This window comes from Triplophysa dalaica, chromosome 6, assembly GCF_015846415.1.
Source record: "Triplophysa dalaica isolate WHDGS20190420 chromosome 6, ASM1584641v1, whole genome shotgun sequence".
Taxonomy (NCBI): Eukaryota; Metazoa; Chordata; class Actinopteri; order Cypriniformes; family Nemacheilidae; genus Triplophysa; species Triplophysa dalaica.
Window position 1 is genome coordinate 2,057,844 of NC_079547.1, and position 24,686 is coordinate 2,082,529.

The 24,686-nt window shown below is 38.1% G+C and overlaps 2 protein-coding genes across 5 annotated transcripts; one reads left to right on the plus strand and one right to left on the minus strand.

Moving 5' to 3' along the window:
- Positions 1–107: 107 nt before the first annotated feature.
- Positions 108–5,418, minus strand: gcdha (glutaryl-CoA dehydrogenase a). Of its 2 annotated transcripts, none has more exons than XM_056749637.1 (12): positions 5,290–5,418; positions 4,561–4,680; positions 4,384–4,410; positions 3,964–4,104; positions 3,820–3,882; positions 3,568–3,738; positions 3,354–3,483; positions 1,671–1,887; positions 1,456–1,559; positions 1,122–1,247; positions 834–994; positions 108–617 (listed from the first exon to the last, which is right to left on the minus strand). In XM_056749637.1, exons 2-12 carry the CDS (start codon positions 4,661–4,663, stop codon positions 544–546), a joined length of 1,317 nt encoding a protein of 438 aa, XP_056605615.1. In that variant the 5' UTR covers positions 4,664–4,680; positions 5,290–5,418; the 3' UTR covers positions 108–543. The 2 variants fall into 2 exon arrangements, with proteins under 2 accessions (XP_056605615.1, XP_056605616.1); XM_056749638.1 differs by having other exon boundaries at positions 5,296–5,319.
- Positions 5,419–6,974: 1,556 nt separating this feature from the next.
- Positions 6,975–24,560, plus strand: slc44a2 (solute carrier family 44 member 2). Of its 3 annotated transcripts, none has more exons than XM_056750404.1 (22): positions 6,975–7,152; positions 13,095–13,143; positions 13,259–13,332; positions 13,451–13,535; positions 14,026–14,110; positions 14,203–14,319; positions 14,822–14,882; positions 14,976–15,102; positions 15,352–15,435; positions 15,522–15,634; positions 15,776–15,907; positions 16,190–16,289; positions 16,385–16,477; positions 16,803–16,887; positions 16,996–17,258; positions 20,158–20,252; positions 20,732–20,835; positions 20,920–20,993; positions 21,083–21,153; positions 21,281–21,369; positions 21,449–21,533; positions 23,997–24,560. In XM_056750404.1, exons 1-22 carry the CDS (start codon positions 7,116–7,118, stop codon positions 24,104–24,106), a joined length of 2,133 nt encoding a protein of 710 aa, XP_056606382.1. In that variant the 5' UTR covers positions 6,975–7,115; the 3' UTR covers positions 24,107–24,560. The 3 variants fall into 3 exon arrangements, with proteins under 3 accessions (XP_056606382.1, XP_056606379.1, XP_056606381.1); XM_056750401.1 differs by lacking the exon at positions 23,997–24,560 and adding an exon at positions 22,659–23,883; XM_056750403.1 differs by lacking the exons at positions 6,975–7,152; positions 23,997–24,560 and adding exons at positions 10,031–10,174; positions 22,659–23,883.
- Positions 24,561–24,686: the final 126 nt, after the last annotated feature.

Sequence of the window (24,686 nt, forward strand, 5' to 3'; positions counted from 1 at the left end):
GGGCTGATCTCACGGACATCCGACAAAAATCCGCTGTTACACTTGATGAAGGTAAATAATGTATTGTTTTAATTCCAAACATTATTATTAGTTCGAATGAAAGCACATAATCCTGAAATCCTTTATTTTTTTAAAGTCAAATCCATAAATACAACAAAATATACAAGAGCTCGGTAATCCTAAACAGTGGGTCCCAACCGACTACAATGCAAACAGGAAGTTGAGTAAACGTGACCAAACTTTCATTTTGTTTTTAAAAATATTTTAAATATAAGTGCTATAAAGTAGCTTTACTTACTTAAAGTAAGGTCTGAGTAAATAACGATAGTGTTTATTTATGAGTGAATTAATGCTTTAACCATTTTGTTATTACGTTTGCCTTAAGGTGAACAAAGAGCTACAAATGGACCCATTTACTAAACTTGCAGAAATTACTATCATATTTTAATACTGTTTGAGAGAATACAGCAACACATATAGATGTTAAGTCATTACAGAGAGCGAGAGTCTAAAAGTCCATGGCAGCCTTATTTAGAGAGAGATTTATTTCCCAACAGTGAATGACTGGAGTCCAGTGATGGCTCTGCCCAAGATCAGAGCATGAATGTCATGAGTTCCTGTGGAGCAGAAAGACAAAACTGTTATGTCTTAAGTAAGGTTTTTACAAACTTAAAACAAGGGTGGCTGAGAGCGTTTCTAATAGCCACATTAAAGCTTATACTGGCCTCTGCTGGCCAAACCTACACATTTGCATCAATGCATTTGGCAGATTTCAGCCACAGTAAATTAGTATTTTGTGCATTTTTTGTGTTACAGTCACCCAGTCTTCGTACCTTCATACGTATTGACCGCCTCTAGGTTCATGACATGGCGTATGACGTGATACTCGTCTGATATGCCGTTTCCACCCAGCATGTCTCTGGCCTGTCTGGCGATGTCCAGGGCTTTACCGCAGGAGTTGCGTTTCAGCATGGAGATCATCTCTGGTGAGTATCTGCGTTAGAAAATTCAGTGAGCTGTGGTCTATTTGCACTATATTCTTTTAAATGCCATGTATCATGTTTAACCATATCTTATGCAAAGCTGAGAAACCTCCAAGTTAGGCAAACGCTTTTTCTCACTTCTTTTCATCGATGAGTCTACCCAGCTGTAAACAAGACTGGAGTCCAATCGTGATCTCCGTCAGCATGTCCGCCATTTTTTTCTGCATGAGTTGGTTTCTGGCCAGAGGAACTCCAAACTGGATTCTAAATGTTACGAAAACATTCATTCATACATACATATTTTGATATCTCTGAGCAGTTCATTTGACTGTATTTATATTTATGCATTTGGCTGCTGCTTTTATTCAAAGCGACAGTGCATTTGGGGTTAACGTTTTACAGTTTTTGTAAATCAAAGCCGTATGATGGGAATTAATAAACTACAGCAACACAGTAAAAGACATTTGCTCACCTGTCCAAGGTGTACTGACGGGCGGCATGAAAGCAAAATTCTGCGGCACCCAGTGCACCCCATGCGATGCCATATCGTGCATTATTCAGGCACCCGAAGGGACCCTACAAAAACACAAGTATACAATCAATACGCATCGCTATAAAATTGCAAGGGTGTTCTCGATGGTTGATCATTATTGTCCATCAACAGTAAATGTTCTCAAATATACTCACATTAAGGCCAGACACATGTGGTAGCAAGTTTTCTTCCGGCACTTCGACTTCATCCATGAGGATCATGCCAGTGGCTGATGCCCTGAGGGAGAACTTGCCCTCAATCTTGGGTGTGCTCAGCCCCTTCATTCCCCTCTCGAGAATAAAGCCTCTCACTCGGCCATCGTCACATTTGGCCCACACCACACAGATATCAGCATATGGGGAGCTAGTAATCCTGTTCATAGACAAATAACACATAGTCAGGTGTTTATTCTGAGCTGATGTCAGTTTTGTTACCGGTGCTCTGGTGGTCAGTATAGGGAGGCTGAGAGATGAGGCATTTGTGTATGCAGAACCCCGAATCGATTTAGTCCAAGCATTTCAGGACTTCTGGTTCCATCGCCCTAAAATCTTTTTTTTTGGGGGGGGTTTTTGATAAATTGCCCAAAATAAGCTATGTGGTAAACAAAACATCTAAATATTTTCATGTTTTATTCTATGACATAAAACACACCAATTATAATCCGCTCGTGATTTTTTAAAGCCTGATTGTGTCTTATAAACGGTGGTTGCTTACAAGTTTCTAAAAGTTACAAGGCCTACTTCCTTTAGTGCTCACAAATATTGCAATATTGGCACAAATCTCTTAAAATGTAGATGCGTATTCATTCACAGTGTACTTACTTAATAGGGAACACATTTTTAATCAAGTTTTAAAGACTTCAGGCTTGGTGGTGACGTTGATATCAAGCAACCTTAAGTGTAGTCTGTTTATAGCATCGTGTTAGCTTTTCACTTCTGCGGATTGTATTGTATTGTATTGTAACCAGCTATACATACAAAACTATGTCTTTTTTGAGGAACTGAAATATTCATCTTTTTTCATTATTTTTCCTTGATCACTGGTGCAAAGACATTCATCCATTCCACTGACTTCTGATCTGTAAAGATTTATATCTTTATATTACATTATTCTTCTACAGTGATTTCAGATCGGACTTCATGTTGCATTCCTGATTGTTAGGTCAACAGATGGCAGATTTCAGTGTGCTTTTAAAGCAGTGAGGGACAAATACCCTGTAGAGGTTAAGTTACAGAATCTAAATATGGACCATGTCTCTTACATAAGAGACAAGACTGATGAAAACACTTGATGTTGTGCAACTTCACTGCACATATAGGATCCTGACAAAGCAGTTGTAAATACTGTATTTACTGTTGTATTTCTTAAAACTGCAATACATTGCAGTATTTAAGGTCTGAAAAAATACAGAGCATCTCTTCTGTTATTTTCACCTGTTTCTCCAATTTCTGCAAATAGAACAATCTTTGTATTTAAATTTGGGAGATTGTTAAGAGTTTACAGACAAAAATTATAATTTTACCTAAACACATACCTATATTAAACGCATAAAAACTATGAAAATAATTTTGAAATGCTCGCTTTACTTTTTCCCCACGGCTGTATATGTGACTAATTCATGAGTGGACCTTACTCCATTCAAATAAAATACATATTTTCTCTTACAAACTTGTACTCTGAATCCCTCGTTCTTTTCTTTTACAACCCCTCTTGTCCAATAACACGGTTCTACTCTGATATACAAAACAAAGCCCTGCCCTTATTTTTTCTTAATGAATATACCATCACCAAAGAAGATCCTGACTAAACTAAAATGCGAACTGTTCCGTGGCATTTACCATGTTTTTGCTCCACTGATGGAATAGGTACCACTGGAGGGGTTGTATTTGGCCTTGGTCTCCATACTGCCAGGATCACTTCCATGGTTTGGTTCTGTAAGTCCAAAACAGCCCAGAATCTCTCCCCGAGCTAAAAAGAGAACACATTACACTTTTAGCATGGTGCCACATTTCACAGATTTTAAAATGTGCACGAGATGTAGATTTGACTAACCCAGTTTAGGCAGGTACTTTTGTTTCTGTGCTTCTGTTCCATAGGCATTGATGGGATGCATGACCAGTGAGGACTGAACACTCATTACGGAACGGTATCCGCTGTCCACTCTTTCAACTTCCCGGGCAATCAGACCGTAAGCCACATAACTGGTGCCGGCACATCCGTAACCTGCAACAAAAGAGATCCATGTAATATTTTATGTAAACAACATAGCATACAGTCTCAATGATGGCCAGTGTTTTAATGTACCTTGAATGGTAGGTCCAAGGACACCAAGGTCTCCCATTTCGTTCACAATCTCCCGATGAAAAACTGGAACCAAGAGGCACAGATGAAAGCCTGATTTTAAGGCAGAATACATAGTGGTGTTTTATTCTCTCACTTTTCACTCACCTTCGTTCCTGTTTGCCAGGAGGATCCTGGGCATGAGTTTCTCCTGGCAGTAGGTCCGAAAAGTGTCCCTGATCATGATCTCATCTTCTGTGAGCTGGCCCTCCAGATCCAAAGCATCACGCCAGTTAAACTCGATCACAGCTAAAAGTAACAAGAAAAACTTATTTTATAGCTTAAATAGACTACAACATGTTAAAGTTATGCTTTACCCTAATTCATGCCATTCCAAATCTTGGATGAACACAAAAGATGACATTTTGAAGAATGTTGGTGTTCAAAGAACTCTGGACCCTATTGACTTCCATTGTATGAACACAACAACATGGAGACATTTCTCAAAATATCTTTTTTTGTGTTCCACTCAAGAAAGAGACAATTTTTGGGGGGGTACACTACTAAAAATATATGAAACATATTTACGTGTTTTGGTTGGTTTTTTCAGATCCTCTGCGTCAAATAAAAAAGAAAAATTGGGATACAGTACTTAGTTCAGAAATCATAAATGTGTGGTAAAAATCTTTTCTGCTTTTATCTACTTTTAAGTCATGGCTACAGTCACATGAAATTGTAAATTAACGTTAGTGATCTAATTCTAACCTTGTCGTGCAAATGCTGCGGTGCCCTGGGGTCGTGACACAGAGACCACAGAACATCTCTGTGAGTTCACCAGTAATCGTGAGACAGCTGTTCTTAAAGCCATTTTCTTCAAATCTGAAACTATATATATATATATATATTATATTCACATATACATTAAACACACCAATTAAACAAATAAAGATTATTAGAGTATCAATGTACCACAATACTGTATTATAGTCCTGAATAAGCAACTGTTTAAATAAAATTGTATTTTATTTACATCATACAAAACGTAGTCACTTTCACTTTAATAAACATTAACGCATGTGTAATCTGACCTGAATTTCAGGTTGTTTTTTACAAGTTAGCAGCCTAAGAAACGCACAATGACTTAATGTGTCGACAAAGTCTGACCTGAACTCGTGAGTTAAATTACCTGTAATGTTTATTTTGTATAAATAGGCAAGAGTAGGCTTACTTACTAAACCCCATTTATAATTTAAGCATTTATCTGTAGTATCGTTCTATTGAAGGTGCATGCATGGTTACACAACGTCACTTACTAAACGTACTGTGGACATGTTTACGTTACATAACATGCATACAGCAAACTCTCACACAACTCTATAGCACATGCACTGAAAACCAAGTTTAAACATCCTCGTTCTTATCTAAGATTCGCTCTAATCTCAAAGGTGTGTGTCATGAAGTCATACCGAAGGCTAATATAATGAAACACTGTACCTTCACCTTTTCGATCAGATCTCCCTTTCAGAAGCAACACTGACGTTACGTATATTAAGAGCTTCTGCGCTTGGAACAGTCACGCATTTAGCGCAACGCATCCGCCATGTTTTGTGTGGCGAACTGCATACATTCCGTAGCATTTTTAATACAAGCATCATCTTAAATAATACCTCATACTTCACAATTACCTTTATAAATGTTAATTTTCCCAAAGGACAGGAAGTATCTAAAATTAGTATTTTACATTTATTTATTTTGACCGTGCCACACCAAACATTTTAAATTGGCCACACTCGTAATGGCTGATAACAACCGCTGCAAAATGTCGTAACGTCGTAGGCGTTTATGGCAGCGCGCGATCTGATTGGATGATCACAAAGCATAGTTTACGACGCGTTTAAAGAGTTTTTTTAAAGTGCATTACCCTTGACTGCTCAGTTGGTGTCGTGAATGTTATTCTTATGAATATGTACGCTTCATTATTCTAGGACAGCGGTTTTCAAACATTTTTGTCAGCTTAACCCCTTTGATTTCAAATATTTACTTGAAGTACTCCCTGATATTTTAAGTAAATATTTTAATAGAATATCTGACATTATTGAAAACCTCATTTGCATGTTTAATTTCAAAACATAGATTTTTTAATCTGTTTTAAACTTTTAATCACTAGTGTTTTACATACCTATTGTACATAGCTATAATTATTGAACATGTACAATTTCTTTGCAATTACAATAATGGTTCAAAGAAATGAATACAACTTGTATACACACTGGTACTTATGAATCAATGTCCTAGGAAAATTATATATGGTTTTGTTGGTAACCAAAGACTATGGTTAGTAAAATCATGAATGTTGGGAATAGAGTAGAGTAGAATGTCCTGCACTACCGTCTGAAGCCTTTTGAAAGTCCATACCATCTATGACACAGGGAGTAAAAAACTGGTCCAATTTCTTTTAAATGTTTAATTAATTGCTGTGTTGGCTTGTGTGTTTCCAGGCAGAGGGTGACAAAGAAATGAAACCTAATGCTGTTTAATGCATTATTCATCATTACGTATCAGATTTGTTTAGTAGTTTTAACACTTCTCTAATTGGTGTTTCTAGGAGCTGAATGAATTTGACCTGCACTGTTTTTTTCTACCCAGGCCAAGACTAGGAACAATAATGTTGTAGGCTATATAACATTTTGCATAAACATAAAACCCTTAGAAAAATGAAGGATGGTTTAATTATTATAACGCGCACTCTCAGGAATAACAACCATGTTTTTTGTAGAAAATATCTCCATAGTTTACTACAAATAGGCTGCATGGTTAAACTCAGGTTTTTGTGATGAGACAATTAGTACATTTCTGGTTAGTTTGGCTACAAATAAAAAAATATGATTTCTAACCATGGTTCATTTTTGTAATGCAACTTATGGAATTGATTCAAAAACGTCTTCTAGTGGGAATAAAATAATAATATGATATGATCCATCTGTCTGCTGGTTAATATATTAAAATCACACTTTGTTTATTTTAATAAAAAAGATTTACGATTATTTCTAGTTTTAAATTAATCGCTAAATTCCAAGGAAGATCGTTGACGTTTCATTGGCTGATGCGGTTGTCTGTCAGTTATTCAGCGTTTTGATTGGTGGACGCAGCCCACGCTCTCTCTCTCCCGTTGGAAAAGCGAAATACATCATCATGCGCGTACTGTTAGAATGTACCGCACACTTCTGCTGTATGAGACTGATGAACAATTCCTCACAAGCTTAAGCGATACCGTTTCTTTTGACATCTAAGACACCGCCACAAGTGCGCATCCGTCTGACATGGAGCCGGAGGAGAAAAACCAAGAGTCCAAATATGGTAAGAGGTTTTCATTTTTTAAAGGGACGGTTCTCATGGAAACAATGACTAATGCGTGGGGCGTGGGTCTCGCGGATTTTAATGAAAACTAACAATGCAGAATTGCACGTGATCCGCCGGTACTCGACCCCAAAAACACACGGGCGTTGCATTTGTCCCGTCTGAGATTGACTGAATATTAAAGGGCGGGGGCGAGAGGGAAAACAATAAGCTCGTGTTGTCGAAACACATGGTTTCGGGTCAGTAATCACTGCGAATTACATTTGCGTGTTCGATTCGATTCGATTTATGGGTGTGTGAACAGAAATTGATCTGCTCTTATTACTCCATTAGCCTACTAGAACGCGCCTCATAAACGGAATGTATAGTTTTTTTAGTAGACCTTGACATACTGTACATATTTCTATCATATAAAGAATCCTTAAAAAGTGTGAGTGTTCTGTTTTACTATAGATCTTAAATGTGTAGTGTTTGTAATAAGGCGTAACCACAGGTAAACCACGGATGACTTTTCATTACCATGGTAACGTCTGTGGGGTTTCATAAAGGAAACTATGGAGTTTGTAATAAAAATAGGAGAAACCTAAATCAACTTAGTGTGGAATTTTTCTCGTTAAATTGCTTAGTAGAAAGAAAGAGAAACAGATAAGACGATTGTTGAAACACATGAAGTAAAATCATCTGGATTTGGGTAAATGTGATGAGAGTTCATATTGAGATGTTCAATAAAATTCAGTTGATTGCAAACTTGACAAATCTGAGCTCAGTTTTTTTAGACATTGATGACTTGCTAATGGAGACACTTGTGACCCTGGATCACAGGTCTTAAGTCGCACGGGAACACTTTTAGTAAAAGACAAAAATACATTGTATGGGAAAACGCTTGATTTTTCTTTTATGCCAAAAATCATTAAGATATTAAGTAAAGATAATGTTCCATGAAGATATTGTGTAATTTTTCCTTCCTTAAATATGTCAAATCGTTATTTTTGTGTGTGGATGGCCTTCAAAGTAGGGAAGGAAGGAGGCGGGAACCGGCGAACATTTAAATAAAGTTTAATCAAAATAAACACGGTGGTAAAATGTCCACAAGAACATACAAACAAACTTAAAACATATGTCCAGGCCTTGGCCTCTCTCGTCAGCAGTCCCGTCACTCGTCCTCTTATGCTCCCGATTTCCTCCGTGGGATATGCGGGACCGAAGTGCGCACAGGTGATTCCAACTAACACTTGTGCCACCGGCCCCTCCTCACGGCTCTCGTCCCGCCTTTCTCACCAAAACAACGTTAAAGGCCATTTTCTCAATATTTAGATTTTTTGCACTCTCAGATTCATGAGTTTTAAACGGTTGTATCTCAGCCAGATATTGTCATATTCTAACAACTCATGCATCCGTAGAAATCTTATTTATTCAGCTTTCATATTATGTAAAAATCTCAATTTCGAAAAATTTACACATGAGACTGCTTTTGTTGTCCTGAGTCACATTTGTCAGATTTCTGACTCTTTTCCAGTATATCTGAGACGCAGATGAGACTTAAAATGGTCTATTTGGTGTTTTCTCACAAACCCCGAAGACAACGCCTTATTTCCAATTGCGGGACAGTGTGGACATGCCAGGACGACATATACTTTTTGTAAACCCCTTTCTAACCCCTATGCAGTTTTAGAGACATTCTAGACATCCAGTTGCATTCTTGAAGTAGATTTTGCACTCAGGATTTTGGAGTTCTGTGTCTGCTCATGTCAGTGCAGATTTTCTGTTCATTCAGGACAAGTCGTAACGTGATTTTCCGTTTTCACAACTCTAACTCACCTCCTCTGGATCCAGTCTTTCATTTTAACGCTCTGTACACTAATGAGGACTATAAAACCATCTGTGTAAAGACTTTTGCATAGGGCTGGTTCATGAATGACAACGAACATTTTTCTCCAGTTGCCTAGCAATCTCACATCATTGCAAAGGCTTTATAACTACAAAGGCATCTCGGATATCAGCGGGCCGTATTGTGTCAGGAGATCACGTGACTCTGCGGGTGGAAAAGGTCAGTTTGAGACAGGGGCCAAAGTGTGTGATAAGAATCAAGCTGTAGGTTGCCCTCCGGCCTTATGTTTGATCAAGGCATCAGATCAGGCTGGAATATCGAAACAGGACAAAGTGACGACACAGAAACATGATCACATGAGCACATAAACAACAGTTGTGAACTAAAGATTGCCATGTAAACAGCTGTTGGCTGAAAAAAATCGTCATTTATTAATCCCCATATGATTGAAAATCGTATTGGAACACAATAGAAGATATTCTGAGAAATGTCTCAGAGGGTTTGTGTCCATACAATGGAGGTCAATGGGGTTCAATGTTGATCGGTTATCAATGTTTTTCAAAATTTCCTACAGGTTTAGAATGACATGAAGGTGAGAAAATGATGAAGGCATTTTCATTTTGGTCCACGCTGAACCTAACAGTCACTGTGGCAAAAGCAGTTTCTATGAAAAGTAGGAATGAGATCGTACAAATTCATATGGATTCGCTTCCTCATGAAATACTTTCAAAATGCCGATTGTGTTGCACAAACCCTGGAGTGATTTACAGCACCTAGTTTGAGTTCGGGATAGATTTATGCAAATTTGTAGATAAATAAAAACCAACCAATCAATCTTTAGTCATGATTTATGTTATGAGTGTAATGAATGCTAAAGGTATTTGGCTCTTTTAAAAAGAGAGAGGCTCTTAAATTTGCCCCGTCCCAACTTAACGTTTAAAAAAGGAACTTCCTCAACACAGGAAAGAATAAGTCAAGCCAGTTCATGGGTTCTTTAAAGAAGTGTGTTACTAGGGTAGAATACTCACAACGCTCTACAGAGATGGAAAGACATGACTGGTTTCCTGTTTTACACTCATGACGGAAGTCAACCGATAAGTCTTTTACTGTAGCTGACGATAACAATAAGACTAAAAATACTCTGAAGATACTCATCGACAGTGATGGGAAGAGCTTCGCATGATGGAAAACAAGGTTTGATATTTGAATTTTCTGCGTTTCAGAGCATTGAGAGTTTGAAGTGGTAATAAATATGTGTACTAGGAATTATAACCACAAAAATAACAAAAAATCGTTGATGACGTTCAGAGACTAAACCGCTGTTACTTATAGTTAATAGTAATAGAAGTTTGAAACCAGTGATGTTGATGATATCAGATGAATGATAAGCTGATATCAGATCAGTTTGTATGTGTGATTTTAGCACGGTTAGCTTTGACTGTGCTTGTTTGGAGAGCTCTCAAAAGCTCTGGTCATTAGGGAGCTGTTTGTGAAAGACTAAGTGCATCTGTCTACTTCACGATGACTGCTCTCAATGGATGCCAACTCAATAAAATAAACTGTCAATAGGACTCAGACACTCACGCTGTACATTACTACAAACCGAGGTCTATATGTTCACTAGGGCTGAAGGGCAGTTCAGTGTAGGCCATGCTTTTTGGAAGTCACCAGGGATAAAACCCAACCAATATACACAGATATAACAGGAGAACAGTTTATTCTCTCTCTCTATAGTACAAAGTAGAAAATCTAAAAGAATGTGTTTTTAAACCTTCCTCAAGTCATTAATGTGTCTGATATTTATCTAGAAATTTATCTAAGAACCCAGAAATCTTACAAATGTCTTGGACTTTTAGAAGAAATCTCAACAATGTGACACCTGAGACGATTTTGTTTGCAATTTTTGACAAAGTTAATCAAACACAACTGTGAAATTATACCTGTAATTCTCTTTGGAATAAAAGCACCTGCCAAATCCATCAACGTAAATGCTCACGAAAACCACGAAAAGTTGTTGTTTATTTGTGTGGACAGTGTTCAACAAATTCATCTAATCTGATTTGTGTAAATCAAATGACTGGAAAGGGTAAAATTTTGACCGTTGGGGTAAAAACAGCTCATGCACTGTATTAGTGATCCTCATGAACATGCCGGATTCCAGGCACGGAGAGCTTCATAGCATTTACTTTAGAGACCACAGGATGCGCTTTCCCTGCCCAACCTGCTTCCCTAAATAGACAACATGTCTTTGCCAAAATTCACACTTGGCTGCGTTTAGTGTGAGGCATTGCAAACATGACAACACTCACACTTTTTCATGTGAATACCCCACACCCTCAAGCGAAAAAGGCCTGTTCTGCAACACCACCCAACATACCTCAAATATAAATGCAAATATTCTGGAGGAAGACGGTCTTGTTATATATTTTAATCCCCCCCAGACTCCAAATATACAGGTGTTTCATAACTGAACATTGTAAAATGTTTTGCACCAGAATTGTGTCTCTTTTTAATACGTGTTAAGGGGTCATATGGCGCTAACACATGTTTTTCTTTGTCTTTGGTGTGTTATAAGTTGCCCATGCATGTATTAGACACGTTAATTAAGAAAATTTGAGTGTGGGAACAAAAGTTGCATTCTATGTAAAAGTGAATGCTCACCCAGTCATGTCACTTTCAGAGAGGCGTGGAAAAGAGGAGATACAAACATGCACAGAATGTGGAAAAGCTTTGCTGTAGCTCAGTGGTTAGAGTATGGTGTTAGCAACGCCAAGGTCATGGGTACAATCCGTGAGATTGCACATACTTAAAAACAAGAATGTGTATATAATGCAATGTACTTTGATACTCTTTGGAAAAAAATGTCTGTCAAATGCATAAATGTAAATGTAAATGTAAAATACAGCGTCTTTGAACCTTAAATCGTGTATACACATTGCATTACATCTAGAACAAACGATAATATACATTTTAGCCGTATCATATGACCCATTTACCCAACCAATTTTTCAACGACAGACTCTTTGCAAAATGTGCATTACATTAAAGGTCCAGTATGTCCTTTTTTGGAGGATCTATTATCAGAAACGTAATCTAATATCCATAACCATGTGGTCAGAGGTATATAAAGACCTTACATAATGAAGCCTTATGTTTTTATTACCTTAGAAAGAGTTTTCTATCTGCGTACGTCGCGGGTCCCCTTACATGGAATTCGCCATGTTGTTTCTACAGAAGCCTAAATGGACAAACTGGGTTACAGAGCGTTTCGTAAAAATATTATCTCCTTCGGCAAAGAACTGAAACGTGAAGTTTTTGACGTTTTTGAAACGACAAACAACAGAAAATGTAAATTCGTCAATGTGGTGACATCATGTGCATGCATGTGTGCGTAGGCCTACTTCACAACCAAAACAACAATGGCTTACTACAACGCTGCTTAAGATTTTATAATGCCTTTTTAAAACACAAAAATGTTTCTGTTTTATTTCATCATTGTTGTGTAAAAGTACCCTCATTTATAATACATTTACATGAATGCATTGGACTGACTCCTTCAAGTGCAGCACACACAGCACATTCCCACAGACTCATTTAGTTATAAAATGAACAGAAGCAGTTTTATCTAGCCAACATGACACCTTAGGCAGTTTAAACTGAGTTAAACTTTTATTGATCAGTTGGACCGCTCCATCAGGTTTCGCATTTACTTACACTAACACGCTCTGTTAAATCTGCCACAGCGTTTGCATGATGTCACCGCATCCTCATCACAACACATGCCCACCTGCACAGTCATCTGTACGGCCTGAAGAAGAAACACATTCTTGAGATAAGAGGGGAACTTTTTGGGGGACTTGGCATAGACGTCTATTGTTTTTATACTGACATGATGCCATTCGTATGACCCTTACTCTCACAAAATCATCTTTGCGTTTTTGTTTTTTCAAAATAGCATCATTTTAAATGTTTATTCCTCAGTTTCCCCATCAGGAGAAAGAAACAAGAACGCACACACACTGTGCTTACTGAAGTAATAAATAAACAGGAATATAGTACATTTGAGGTATGGATATCTTCTGGCAATAAATAAAAACCTTTAATATCTTTACAGGCGACCCGAGAAAATTTGACCCCACATTTAAAGGCCCAATATATAACAGGTGAGACAACAGATTTTTCACAGTAATGATATTTATGAGCATCAATGACTCATATGTTGTTTACAAACTTCAAAAACATGTGATCTCATGCTCAATCTGCTTTTTTGGTGAGCAGGGGATGCACGGACATTCTGTGTTGTATCTTGTTCATCTTGGCCTTGCTGGGATACTTTGCTGTTGGAATTCTGGGTAAGTTTAAACGCTCATATTTGTATGTTTTTATCCGCACGATGTGCAGTTGGTGAACGTTAATGTGACCGAGTAAACCATTCATAGTTTTCATGCTGCATTTTGACATGTTGTGTAGGGTGGTCTCAGGGTGACCCCCGGAAGGTGATCTACCCAACAGACAGTAGGGGTCAGTTTTGTGGACAGGTTGGAACCCCTCTTGAGTGAGTGAAGTCATGCATGTTTCTGCATGTTCCAATGGCTGTGCCTAAATTCACCCCCTTTCTCCTAAATAGTGCACTAAATCGAGTGTCCAACATTTTGTAGTGTTGTCCAAATTATGAGTAATTTTCCATTCCCTATATTTGTTCACCACTTTTTACCCACAATGCATTCTGATTTTGAGTGTACATCCGATCACTCATAGTTCCCATGATGCGAACATTCGTTTATCCTCTTTATTAAAAACGAATACCATAAACATGACAAATAATGTAAAATGAACTTTTACAAAACACTCCATAAAGCCATTTATGGCGACATTACTCAGGATATATTACATCAGTGTCCGAAATGTTCATTCACTTCCTTCCCATATAGTGGACTATTTAGCATACGTGTGAGGGAATTCAGACACAGATCTAGATCTTTAACGCAATACTGCGGTTGTTGTTATGAAATGGTGTTTCTGATTTTGTACATGTGAATATTCAGGAAGAAGCCCCTGTTGTTCTACTTCAACATCATGAAGTGTGCCAGTCCTCTGGTTCTGCTGGACTTTCAGTGTCCTACTACACAGGTCTAGTGAACGTCTTTTCAAAGCACCGTGTGACCGTAGCGTTTATCTGACGACGGCACGTCACAGTCGATTTTTTATGTTTGTTTTGACAGATCTGTGTGGAAAGCTGTCCAAATAAATTCATAACTTTAGTGAAGGCCCTAAAAACTCAAGATGACAGGGAATACTACAAGCAGTTCTGTAAGGAGGGAGCCAACATCACTGTCATGGTGAGTTACTCAATGACTCAATGGAGATATTTTTAATTTAAAGCACATTTAATATGATGCAGCATTTGAATATATGTTAGAACTATCAGGTTTTATTGTTCATGGGCGCTTGAAATGAAAAGCAAAGCATATAAGAGATTTTTGTCTTTTCCCATTTGATCAGACAGCGGTTGTACTGATATGATGGATAATAAAGGTGGAGGTGGAATGATATCCGTGTGTCACGCAGACATGTTGCCTATGCAGGACAGCTCACTAGCTTTCGAAACAGATCCGTAATGAATCACCGTTTTGAGTCTTTTATGTAACTCAAGTGTTATATAATGTCAAGCAGCTGTTTCTGCACCGAGGCCAGAATTTGCATCGTTCACATCTCGGTTCACATCCAAACAGTACATTTAAGTCATGAATTAAGTGAATTCTCAGTAATAGTCAATGCAATTTGTGTAATAGGTGCTTTGAAACATATGCAACACAAATAATCCTAAACTTGTTTTTTCAGAATGCTCCTCAAATCCTGAAGGACCGCTTGTGTCCTTCAATGCTCACACCTAGCAAGGCTTGTAAGTGATTTCATCTTTTGTTTTAGTCAAACAACTCTGATTTGACCGTAGTTGTTTATCCTCTAAGTCAATTTCTGTACACCTGTATTTCAGTCACGCGGAGGTGTTTGCCTGCTTTGGAGACGCTGAAGGGCGGCGTGGTCGTGATTGGCAATAAAACCACATTTACGGATAATGAAGGAGAAAATGTAAATGCAACGGATCTTCTCGAAGCTTCGAAGTAAGTCATTTTATGCGTCTGTTTATGAGATTTTAGGGAGGTGGATTCACTGTTTTTAGCTCAAAAACCTATCGGATACCAAATGCCCAGAAATAGTCCTGCGTTGTATCTGCATACAGTAAAGTCATGCTCATGCATGTAAATGGAAAAAGTTGAATTCAAGTTTAGTTGTATAGTAGTTGAAACGCCATCTTTTGAATCTGCCTATTCATAATACTTATTATTATTAATTTTGTTGCATTTTTACAGGAAATCTAATGTAGTGGTGGAGGCGCGGGCGGTGGCCATGAGGATATTTGAGGATTATACTCAATCCTGGCACTGGATACTTCTGTAAGTACAGTGAATGTCTTCCTATCATTTGCTTGCTTTAATGATGAATCAGATTATTATGAAGCACATGTATGTTCCTTTGTCAGTGGATTGTTGATCGCCATGTTGGTCAGTCTGATCTTCATCCTGCTGCTGCGGTGTTTAGCTGGAGTCATGGTTTGGGTTATGATCATCTTGGTGGTTATTGTGATTGGATACGGTACGAGATTTCATAAATCTTTCTTCTTTAAGACATTTATTTTCTTATTTTCTCCAATTATTTTGATGGTCAATAGTTTTTTTGTGATTTACTTTCTTAATAATAGTTTTAATTTTTTATTTTTTTCTGGTTTCCGTGCAGGTATTTTCCATTGTTACATGCAGTACGCGAGTCTGAAAGGACAGGCGGGTTCTGATGTCACTATCAAAGATTTGGGTCTTCAGACAGACTTCTCTGTTTACTTACAGATCCAGCAGACCTGGCTTGCGTTTAGTGAGTATCTTCTGATTAAAGTATATTTAACCGTTCTTGCACAGTATGTGTTCAATGCATTTGTGCACAATATGCATTTTTTATTTCATTTTTAGTTGTTTAATAAAGATTAAAGTTTTTTAAACAATTTTTTTAAGGTGCACCCCTAGTTAAAAATTCAAGTCAAGACAGCTATATAGAATGCATAGAAATAGAAATGTGTTATAGCATCATAGCATTATTCATTCTGCAAATTGTCACTTAAGTGATGAGACATTTATTGTGTTATTTTCTCTCTGTCAGTGATCATCTTGTGTGTCGTGGAGGTGGTGATCATCCTGTTACTGATCTTCCTCAGGAAGAGGCTGCTGATCGCTATTGCTCTCATTAAAGAGGCCAGCAGGTCTGCACTTCACACGTTGACCAGCAATGTGTCAGACTCAGACAGCAGGTTTTTTGGGGGGTTGGTTAACACACAAATCTACTTCTGTTTTCCAGAGCCATCGGTCATGTGATGTCATCACTCTTTTACCCCCTGCTCACCTTTGCCCTGCTGTCTCTGGTCATCGCGTACTGGGCAATCACGGCCGTGTATCCTACAGAAAACTAAGTCACTTATTGTGAATTATTGTTAACTTGTGATATTAGTTTATTGATATATAAGAGTTTGGGTCCAAAATTAGATAAATCCGTTTTTTTTTAATGATTTTTTTATTGTGCATTCCAATTAATATCATTCAAAATTCAGTTGGTTGTTTTGATTTGAGGCATAATAACTAAAAACAATACAGCTAACTAACTCAATAAAAACATTTTTATGTTAAACAGAGTTATCTCATTTTGGAACCAAACTCTTCATATATACAGTTTATGTACATTTTTCTACATAAATGTGATCTCCTTAACTGTTATTTAGATTCTTGTCAACTTCCAATGAGCCAGTGTACAAGGTTTACAATACCACAGAGTGTCAATATTCCAGAGACACCTGCAACCCTGAGGTTAGTGCTTCATTTTGCCATCCGTTACCTATGTATTGTCTGATCCAAATATGAGTCAGCGTCCTGTTTGTCCTGTTTGCTAAAAAATACACTTTGTTCTCGCCACAGACTTTTAACAGCTCAAACGTCACGGATGAATGTCCAGAGGCCGAGTGTCTGTTCGCTTTTTATGGAGGAGAGACGCTATACCACAAGTATCTGATCGTGTTTCAGTTCTACAATTTATTCCTCTTCTTCTGGTGTGCCAACTTTGTGACAGCGCTGGGACAGGTCACGCTGGCAGGGACGTTTGCCTCCTATTACTGGGCTTTTAAAAAACCAGAGGATATCCCAGCATACCCTGTGTTCAACTCTCTGGGACGCGCCCTCAGGTGTGCATTTAGAGAATTTATTCTTATAATACATTCATTATAGATTCATTTTTAAAATAGATTGAATATTTTTATATTTTTGATACATTTTTCTTATTGTTTCATTTTGTAAGATTTATTTTTATAGCAGATAATTATTTTAATAAATTGATTCCTTAAAACAGAATCATTTTTATAAGAGATTTGTTTTATATTTGATTAATTTTATGATTGATTAAGTCTTATTATATATTCATTCTTTGAATCGATTACTTTTTATAATAGAGTCATTGTTTTATCAGATTCATTTTCATAATAGAGTCATTCTTATGAGAGATTTGTTTTTTTGATAGATTTATTCTCATAAATGATTGAATCTTTCAATAGATTCAATTACATTTAGTCATTTATCAGATGCTTTTATCCAAAGCGACTTACAGAGAGTTCAGGGAGCAATAAGCAATATCTAATACAGGAGCAATAATATAATAGGTGCTGCTAATACACAGCTACTAGTTTTTTGAATGTTGTGAGAGATGTGGTTGACCGGACAGAGTTAGGAGGAATGTTCCAACAGGAAGGAGTTGTACAGGAGAATGAGCGGAAAAGCGATTTACTGCCCTTTTGAGAAGGCAACACAAAACGCCGCTGGTTGGCTGAACGCACGGGGTGTAGGAGTTTAGGAGGGTGTGAAAGTATGCCGCTGCAGATCCAGTGATAGTTCTCTAGGCAAGCATTAGTGGATTCAATCTGATACGGGCTTCAATTGGTAGCCAGTGGAGAGAGCTGAAAAGGGGTGTCACATGAGCCCTTTTGGGGTGTTGGAAGACGTTGCGCTGCTGCATTCTGAACCCGCTGGAGAGGTTTGAAAGCCTTTGCAAGACCAGCAAGGAGAGCATTGCAGGGCCTGGACAAGGAGTTGTGCCGCATGCTCACTGAGATAGGGTCTAACCTTTCCAATGTTGAAAAAGGCATATCGCCATGACCGCGTTGTCTTTGCAATGTGATCATAGAAGGACAGATGTTAATCAAGTATGACACTGAGGTTCCTGGCTGTTTTGGAAGGAGTGATCGTGGTATTGCCAAGTTTGATGGTGAGATCGTGTTGCACCGTGGGGTGTGCCGGAAACGCGAGTAGTTCTGTCTTGGCTGGGTTCAGCTGAAGGTGATGCTCTTTCATCCATGTGTGATGTCTTCTAGACAGGCTGTAATGTGAGCTGCTACAATGGTATCGTATGGGTGAAACAAGGTGTAGATCTGGGTGTCGTCAGCATAACAGTGATATGAGAAGCCGTGTGTCCGTATGATGGGTCCCAAGGATGTCGTGTAGATGGAAAAAAAGCAGCGGTCCAAGCACCGATCCCTGAGGGACCCCAGTGATCATGTGGTGAGCAGTGGACACCCAGCCCCTCCATGATACCCTGAAGGATCTGCCAGAGAGGTAGGATTTGAACTAGCGGAGAGGAGTTATCTGGTAGAGATAAGATGGTTGCTAGCAGTATCTGCTGATTGACAGTGTCAAACGCTGCAGATAGGTCTAGCAGAATCAGGACCGAGGATTTAGATTACGCCTTGGCTAGCTGCAGTGCATCTGTGGAAGTACAGTCTCAGTGGAGTGGTTTGTTTTGAAACCAGACTGCTTATCATGTAGTAGTTTATTCTGGGATAGGTAGGAAGACACATGGTTGAAAAATAGTTTCTCAATGAAAAATACAGCGAAGTCCTCCGCAGTCAAATATGAATGGGGGGGGGGAGGAGGGGGCAAATTATTATGTGTGTTCACAACTTGCTGTGCGGTTGTTCACTACTCACTAGATGCGTTCAATGCAGAGGTCACATATCGGGTATGGGTCACCATATCTGACAAATACGTCACTTTCACTTCACTTTAATGTTATCTGTGGGGCAGTTAAAGGTGTAGATTAGATCAAGCTGGTTTGCTTATCTTTGAGTACTGGCTGTGGCGAGGCGCATGAGGTCGAACGAGGCGGTGGGGGTGTGGAAGCCAGAAGCATAGGGTTTCTGCAGGTGTATGTTGAAGTCCTCAAAGACTACAAGAGGGCCACCGTCCTTGGGGAATGATGAGAGCATCTAACACTTCAATGAAGTTGTGAAGAGTACCTGGGGGGGTGGTAAACTACAACAACACTGAGCTGAGTTGGAGAAGTGATATTAACAGCGTGGTTTTCAAATGAATAGTTGTTGCATAGAGAAGATAGTGTGGAATATTTCCAATTATTGTTGGTAAGCAAACCTGTGCCTCCTCCTCTTCCAGTTTGGCGGGGAACCTGAGAGAATGACCGCTTAGATTAGCACAAACAAAATACATCTGAACGCATCTTCTCGAATAGCAAAACAAAGCTTGAACGACTTGAATGGGCCACAGATCAAACAGCGATCAACTAGCTCCATGCTTTTAAGCGCAATACAATAATGTCTAGCCGTAACGAGCGGATGACAGCAACTAAATGTGACTTCAGTAACACGGTACCCAACAGAAGAAAACACTAACAATTTAGCACTCAGTCAACGAGTAGATTAAATAAACAAGTCTGCATGCATCTTAAATGCACAGATTTGTTAAAGATTTATTATGTAAATGTATTACGTATTTTTTAAGATACATTTTTACTATACAGTCATTATTTTAATAGATTTATTCTTTCATAGATTTATTCTTGGTTTAAATATTTTGATAAATACTTTTTTGAATAAATTTATTAAAAAAGTCATTTGTTTTATGATTGATTTGTTCTTTATTATTATTAATAATCTCTAATAGAATCATTCTAAAAATATATGTACACTTCTTTTTTATGATTTTTTTAATGATTCATGATTCATACTTTGGGAAAGGTTCATATTTATGACTGATTGATTCTTGTTATAGATTGAATGTATGCATGGTCTTGTCTTTCAGGTACCACACCGGTTCTCTGGCGTTTGGTTCACTCATTCTTTCTATCGTTCAGATCATCAGGGTGATATTGGAATATATGGATCAGAAGCTGAAAGGTTTGACTGCTCCTGTGTCGAGCTTTTTCTTCGTCTTCATGTTTCACATGTTCCTCCAGAAACTTTTTCAGACCCTTCACTTTTCTCACAGTGTTTGTGTCGCTCACTCTTACTCGTCGTGTGTGGATTAAAAACCATATCATTTTCTTTTCTTCGGAGCACAAAAGAGATTGCATGGCTTCAGAAGACGTTTGGCATATAGCACATGAGTCATATTTGTAGAGGCTGACGGAAAGTTCACTTTGGAAAGAGTTACTGAATTTAAACACAATTGGGATCTGTTATAATATTATGAGATTAAGAGCAGAGCAAAATGTATCCCCCTTCAGACTATCCTGACTAAATTTATATGCTATTGGATGGTCAAAATAATACATTGTGAGGAAAACATGAAGTATGAACTACAGAAGATGCAGTTACACATGTATTATATTGTGATTTATGCTTTGAGGGTTTATTGTGTGATTTACTATCCCCAGGTGCACAAAACAAGTGTGCCAAATTCCTGCTCAGCTGTTTAAAGTGCTGTTTCTGGTGTCTGGAGAAGTTCATCAAGTTCCTGAACAGAAATGCTTATATCATGGTACAGAAATTCTTCATTGACTTTTTAAGAATTACTTATAAACTGCTTAAACTTCAACCTTCATCATGTGTCTTATCTTCTCAGGTGGCAATATATGGAAAAAATTTCTGCACGTCTGCCAGAGATGCGTTCTTCCTTCTGATGAGGAACATAGTGCGGTATGTTGGCTGAATCTTAACCATTTAGTCGCTTTTGTGTTTTGTAAATTTATCTTAGTATTTCATATCTAAACCATTTTCTCTATCAGTGTCGCGGTTCTGGACAAGGTGACCGACTTTCTCCTATTTTTGGGGAAACTTCTGATTGTTGGAATTGTGGGTGAGTGATTTGGTCACTGACGGATGTCACATGAATCCATCTTATTTAATGAACATAAGTATGTAATGTTCATTGTAATGAACAATGAATGAGTGTGACGCCTGTTGTGTCTTTCTTTTTTTTGCAGGGATTTGTTCCTTCTTCTTTTTTACGGGGAAGATTAAGTTTGTGGAGGACGCCACTCCATCTCTTAACTATTACTGGGTCCCTATATTGGTGAGGAAACTGGATTGGTCAGACAATGGCAGTTTTTCATGGGCGGATTGTGTTAAAATAATGTTTTTATCATTTGCAGACTGTGGTGTTTGGCGCGTATCTGATCGCTCACGGCTTCTTCAGTGTTTACGCGATGTGTGTGGACACACTCTTCCTCTGTTTCTGTAAGTGTGAAAGATTCATTTATTACACATGATGTGACTAGGATGGTGGCACAAACAAGCTGATGTGTGTGCAATGCATGAATGATTTTGATACTTCCAGATGTCATGCATGCTTGTATTCTGATGTCTGTAAGATGATCAATAATCGGAAATATGGATGTTGCTTATAGAATTTCCAGTTTTAAAATACACTTAAATATAGTTCAGATTGATTCACAAATTTATAACATAACTGTATCGCATATTGTATATCGCATTATTTAGCTAATTATTTTATATATCGTGCAGCCCTACTAAGTTTTGGATTGCAATTCAAATTTATTTATTTTTGTCATTTTCCTTGTCGCAAAGCAGCTTTACATACATTACAATGGACATAAATAATAACAATAATAATCGATAAAATAAAGGCAATATATGGTTTTAAAATACAAGGTATACATTTTATTTATAAATCTATTTTTAATAGTATTTATTTTAATTCATAATGTATGTAAAAGTGCTTAAGAGTTGTTTTTAATGAATGAGAATGTTTTTCAAAAGTTTTTGGTATTTGTCACAGATGTTCATCACAGATCTGTTGACTGTTGTCAACAACTAAATGTATTTTCAGTGTTAATCTGGCTTGTTTCTGTCTTGAAAGATTTTTAACATTTCTTCTAACGCAATAGAGCGCAACAGTTATCAGCCTCTTTTTAAGAAGTCTTGGTCACAGGTATTCCCATTCATTTCTGCTATAAATATAAAAAAACATAAAATCAACCAGCTCACATATAAATGTCTATATTATTGATCGTTTAAATTAAAAAAGAAAATCTTGGAATGAGATAATGACATTTATGTTAGACTCTTATTATGAGTAGTGTCGTTTTCATGCCGTATCGCTGAACATCAGTTTCTCTATAAAGAAATAAATGGGAACCTCATAGTTGATATCTGTTGCGATCTCAATTTCACAATGCTTAAAGGGGCTTTTGGCTTGCTAACCATTTTCCTCCTTTCTCTCTCTTTCTCTCGTTTCCACATGATTCCATCCAATCATGTGTCCTTGCGCTGCCTTCTGCTACGTGCTCTCAAAAACACTAACAATTAAAATCTGCCCATCACGCACAATCGTAACCCAAGGCGAAGACCTGGAAAGAAACGACGGCTCCTCCGACAAGCCGTTTTTCATGTCCCCTGAGCTGCATAAGATCTTATCCATCGAACCGAGCGCAGAAGAGGCGGACCACGCCGAGACGCCCGTCGTCCTGGTGCAGGCTGAAGAGGAGGTGCCGCTGCAGGAGAACGGAGAGGTTCGGCTCAAACAGCAGGACATCCTCAAACAGGAGCACGAGGAGGAGACGCCGCTAAATCAGGAGACCCGCGCTGAAGAACCCCCTCTGGAAAACCAAGAACCGCAGGAACCCCCCGCAGAAGAGGAGAAACCCGAAGAAGTTACGACGCATGAGCCCGACCCCCCGCAGGTCACGGCGCATCAAAACGGACCGCAGGAGGTGGACACCGATGACAAGGAGGAACAGGCCGCCCAACCGCAAGCAGAACCACCGCAGGCAGAGAACCAACAAGAAGACGCAGAAGAAGCGAAGCCTCAAGAAAACGGACCTCAGGAGAGTGAGACTCTGCTCACCCCTCAGGAATAGATGTCTATGAAGTGTGCTACTGACTTTGGAAGCGTGTTTGGGAAAGAAACTCCCCTCATTCGAGTCGTATTGTTTACTCAAACTTTTAATAAATCGTAACTCGTCGTAATGGATGGCATGACAATAAATAAGCAGAATCAGGTTTGTACTCAAGTGTGGAAGCGATTCGGTAACGTGGACCTAAACCCCATTTAGATATGCCTACATTGCACTTGTAGAACGTGTATTTGTGTTTTATGTGGAACGTTTTAACGTAAGGACGTGTTAAAGTGTAGGTGCTCGGCTCGTGCCTAAATATTGTTACTAATCGATGTCTTAATCATATTGATGAATGCAAAAAGATTTCGCAGTATCGCTATGTTTACAGCAACCACGAAACAAAATGCCCAGTGTTTACAGTGATGCCAGCCAAGACCAAACGATGCCATTTTGTACGAATTTGTGCAAACCTAACTGAAAAACGTGTGATCATTTGTGAAAAAACTACAAAAAACAATCAAATTTGGAAAGAAAACTCGTATCGCTGTTATATTTTGGTCTGCTGTGACTGGTTATTGCATCGACAAGAATTTTTAATGCCTGATATTTGTCGCTGATGTTTGCGCCTCTGTTGCCTCTTTTCTACCTCTGTCCTTCACTTTTCTGAGTCTTTGCATGTTGTTGATGTGATCTTATACAGTGCTTTAATAAATTTTACTCTCTTCTTTGTGGATCTCATTCCTTCTCTTGCACATGTCGGAAAATGGCTCAGTATATTAAGATGACCACTTGCACTACAGATGTGTTGTTTGTTGTCTCAATGTGAATGTCATTCTAACAGTGGAGGATCTTGAACGTAATGATGGCACATCAGACAAACCTTACTTCATGCCTCTGGCACTGATGTCCATCCTTAAGAAGTCCAACGAAGGGGCAAAAACAGCAGAGTAAAGAGGGAAAGGAATGAAAACGGCTGGATTAACTTGCACTGACAGTTTGGTTGAGGTTTCAGTGACAACAATGTGTCAACATTACAATACATGCCACATAACTAAAGCCAAAAGTATTACATAATGATGCTTTATTGTGTATTAAACTGAGATTTATGTTTATTTTGTGATGTCATTTGTATATGTGAGGTTTTAACCTTTTTTTCATTTCAAGTTCTAAGTTATGCTTTTGGAAATAAAATAATGTGTTATTTACATTTACATGTATGCACGTGGCAGACGCTTTTATCCAAAGCCACTATAGTTTTTAATTCACTATCCTCGTGATAACCTTTTGTTTACTGTGATATTACAACAATGTTTTATATTTCACAATGTTGATGTTTGAAGTTTTCAAAAAGAGAATGGAAGCCATTCATTTTGGTATGACAATAAAAGTTATTCCCGAGTGTGTACGAATGTGTGGTCAGTGAATATTAATAAGACTTTGTTAGCTACGTTGCTTATTTTTTTATTTACATTTACATTTAGGCATTTGGCAGACGCTTTTATCCAAAGTGACTTACATTGCTTTATCCTAT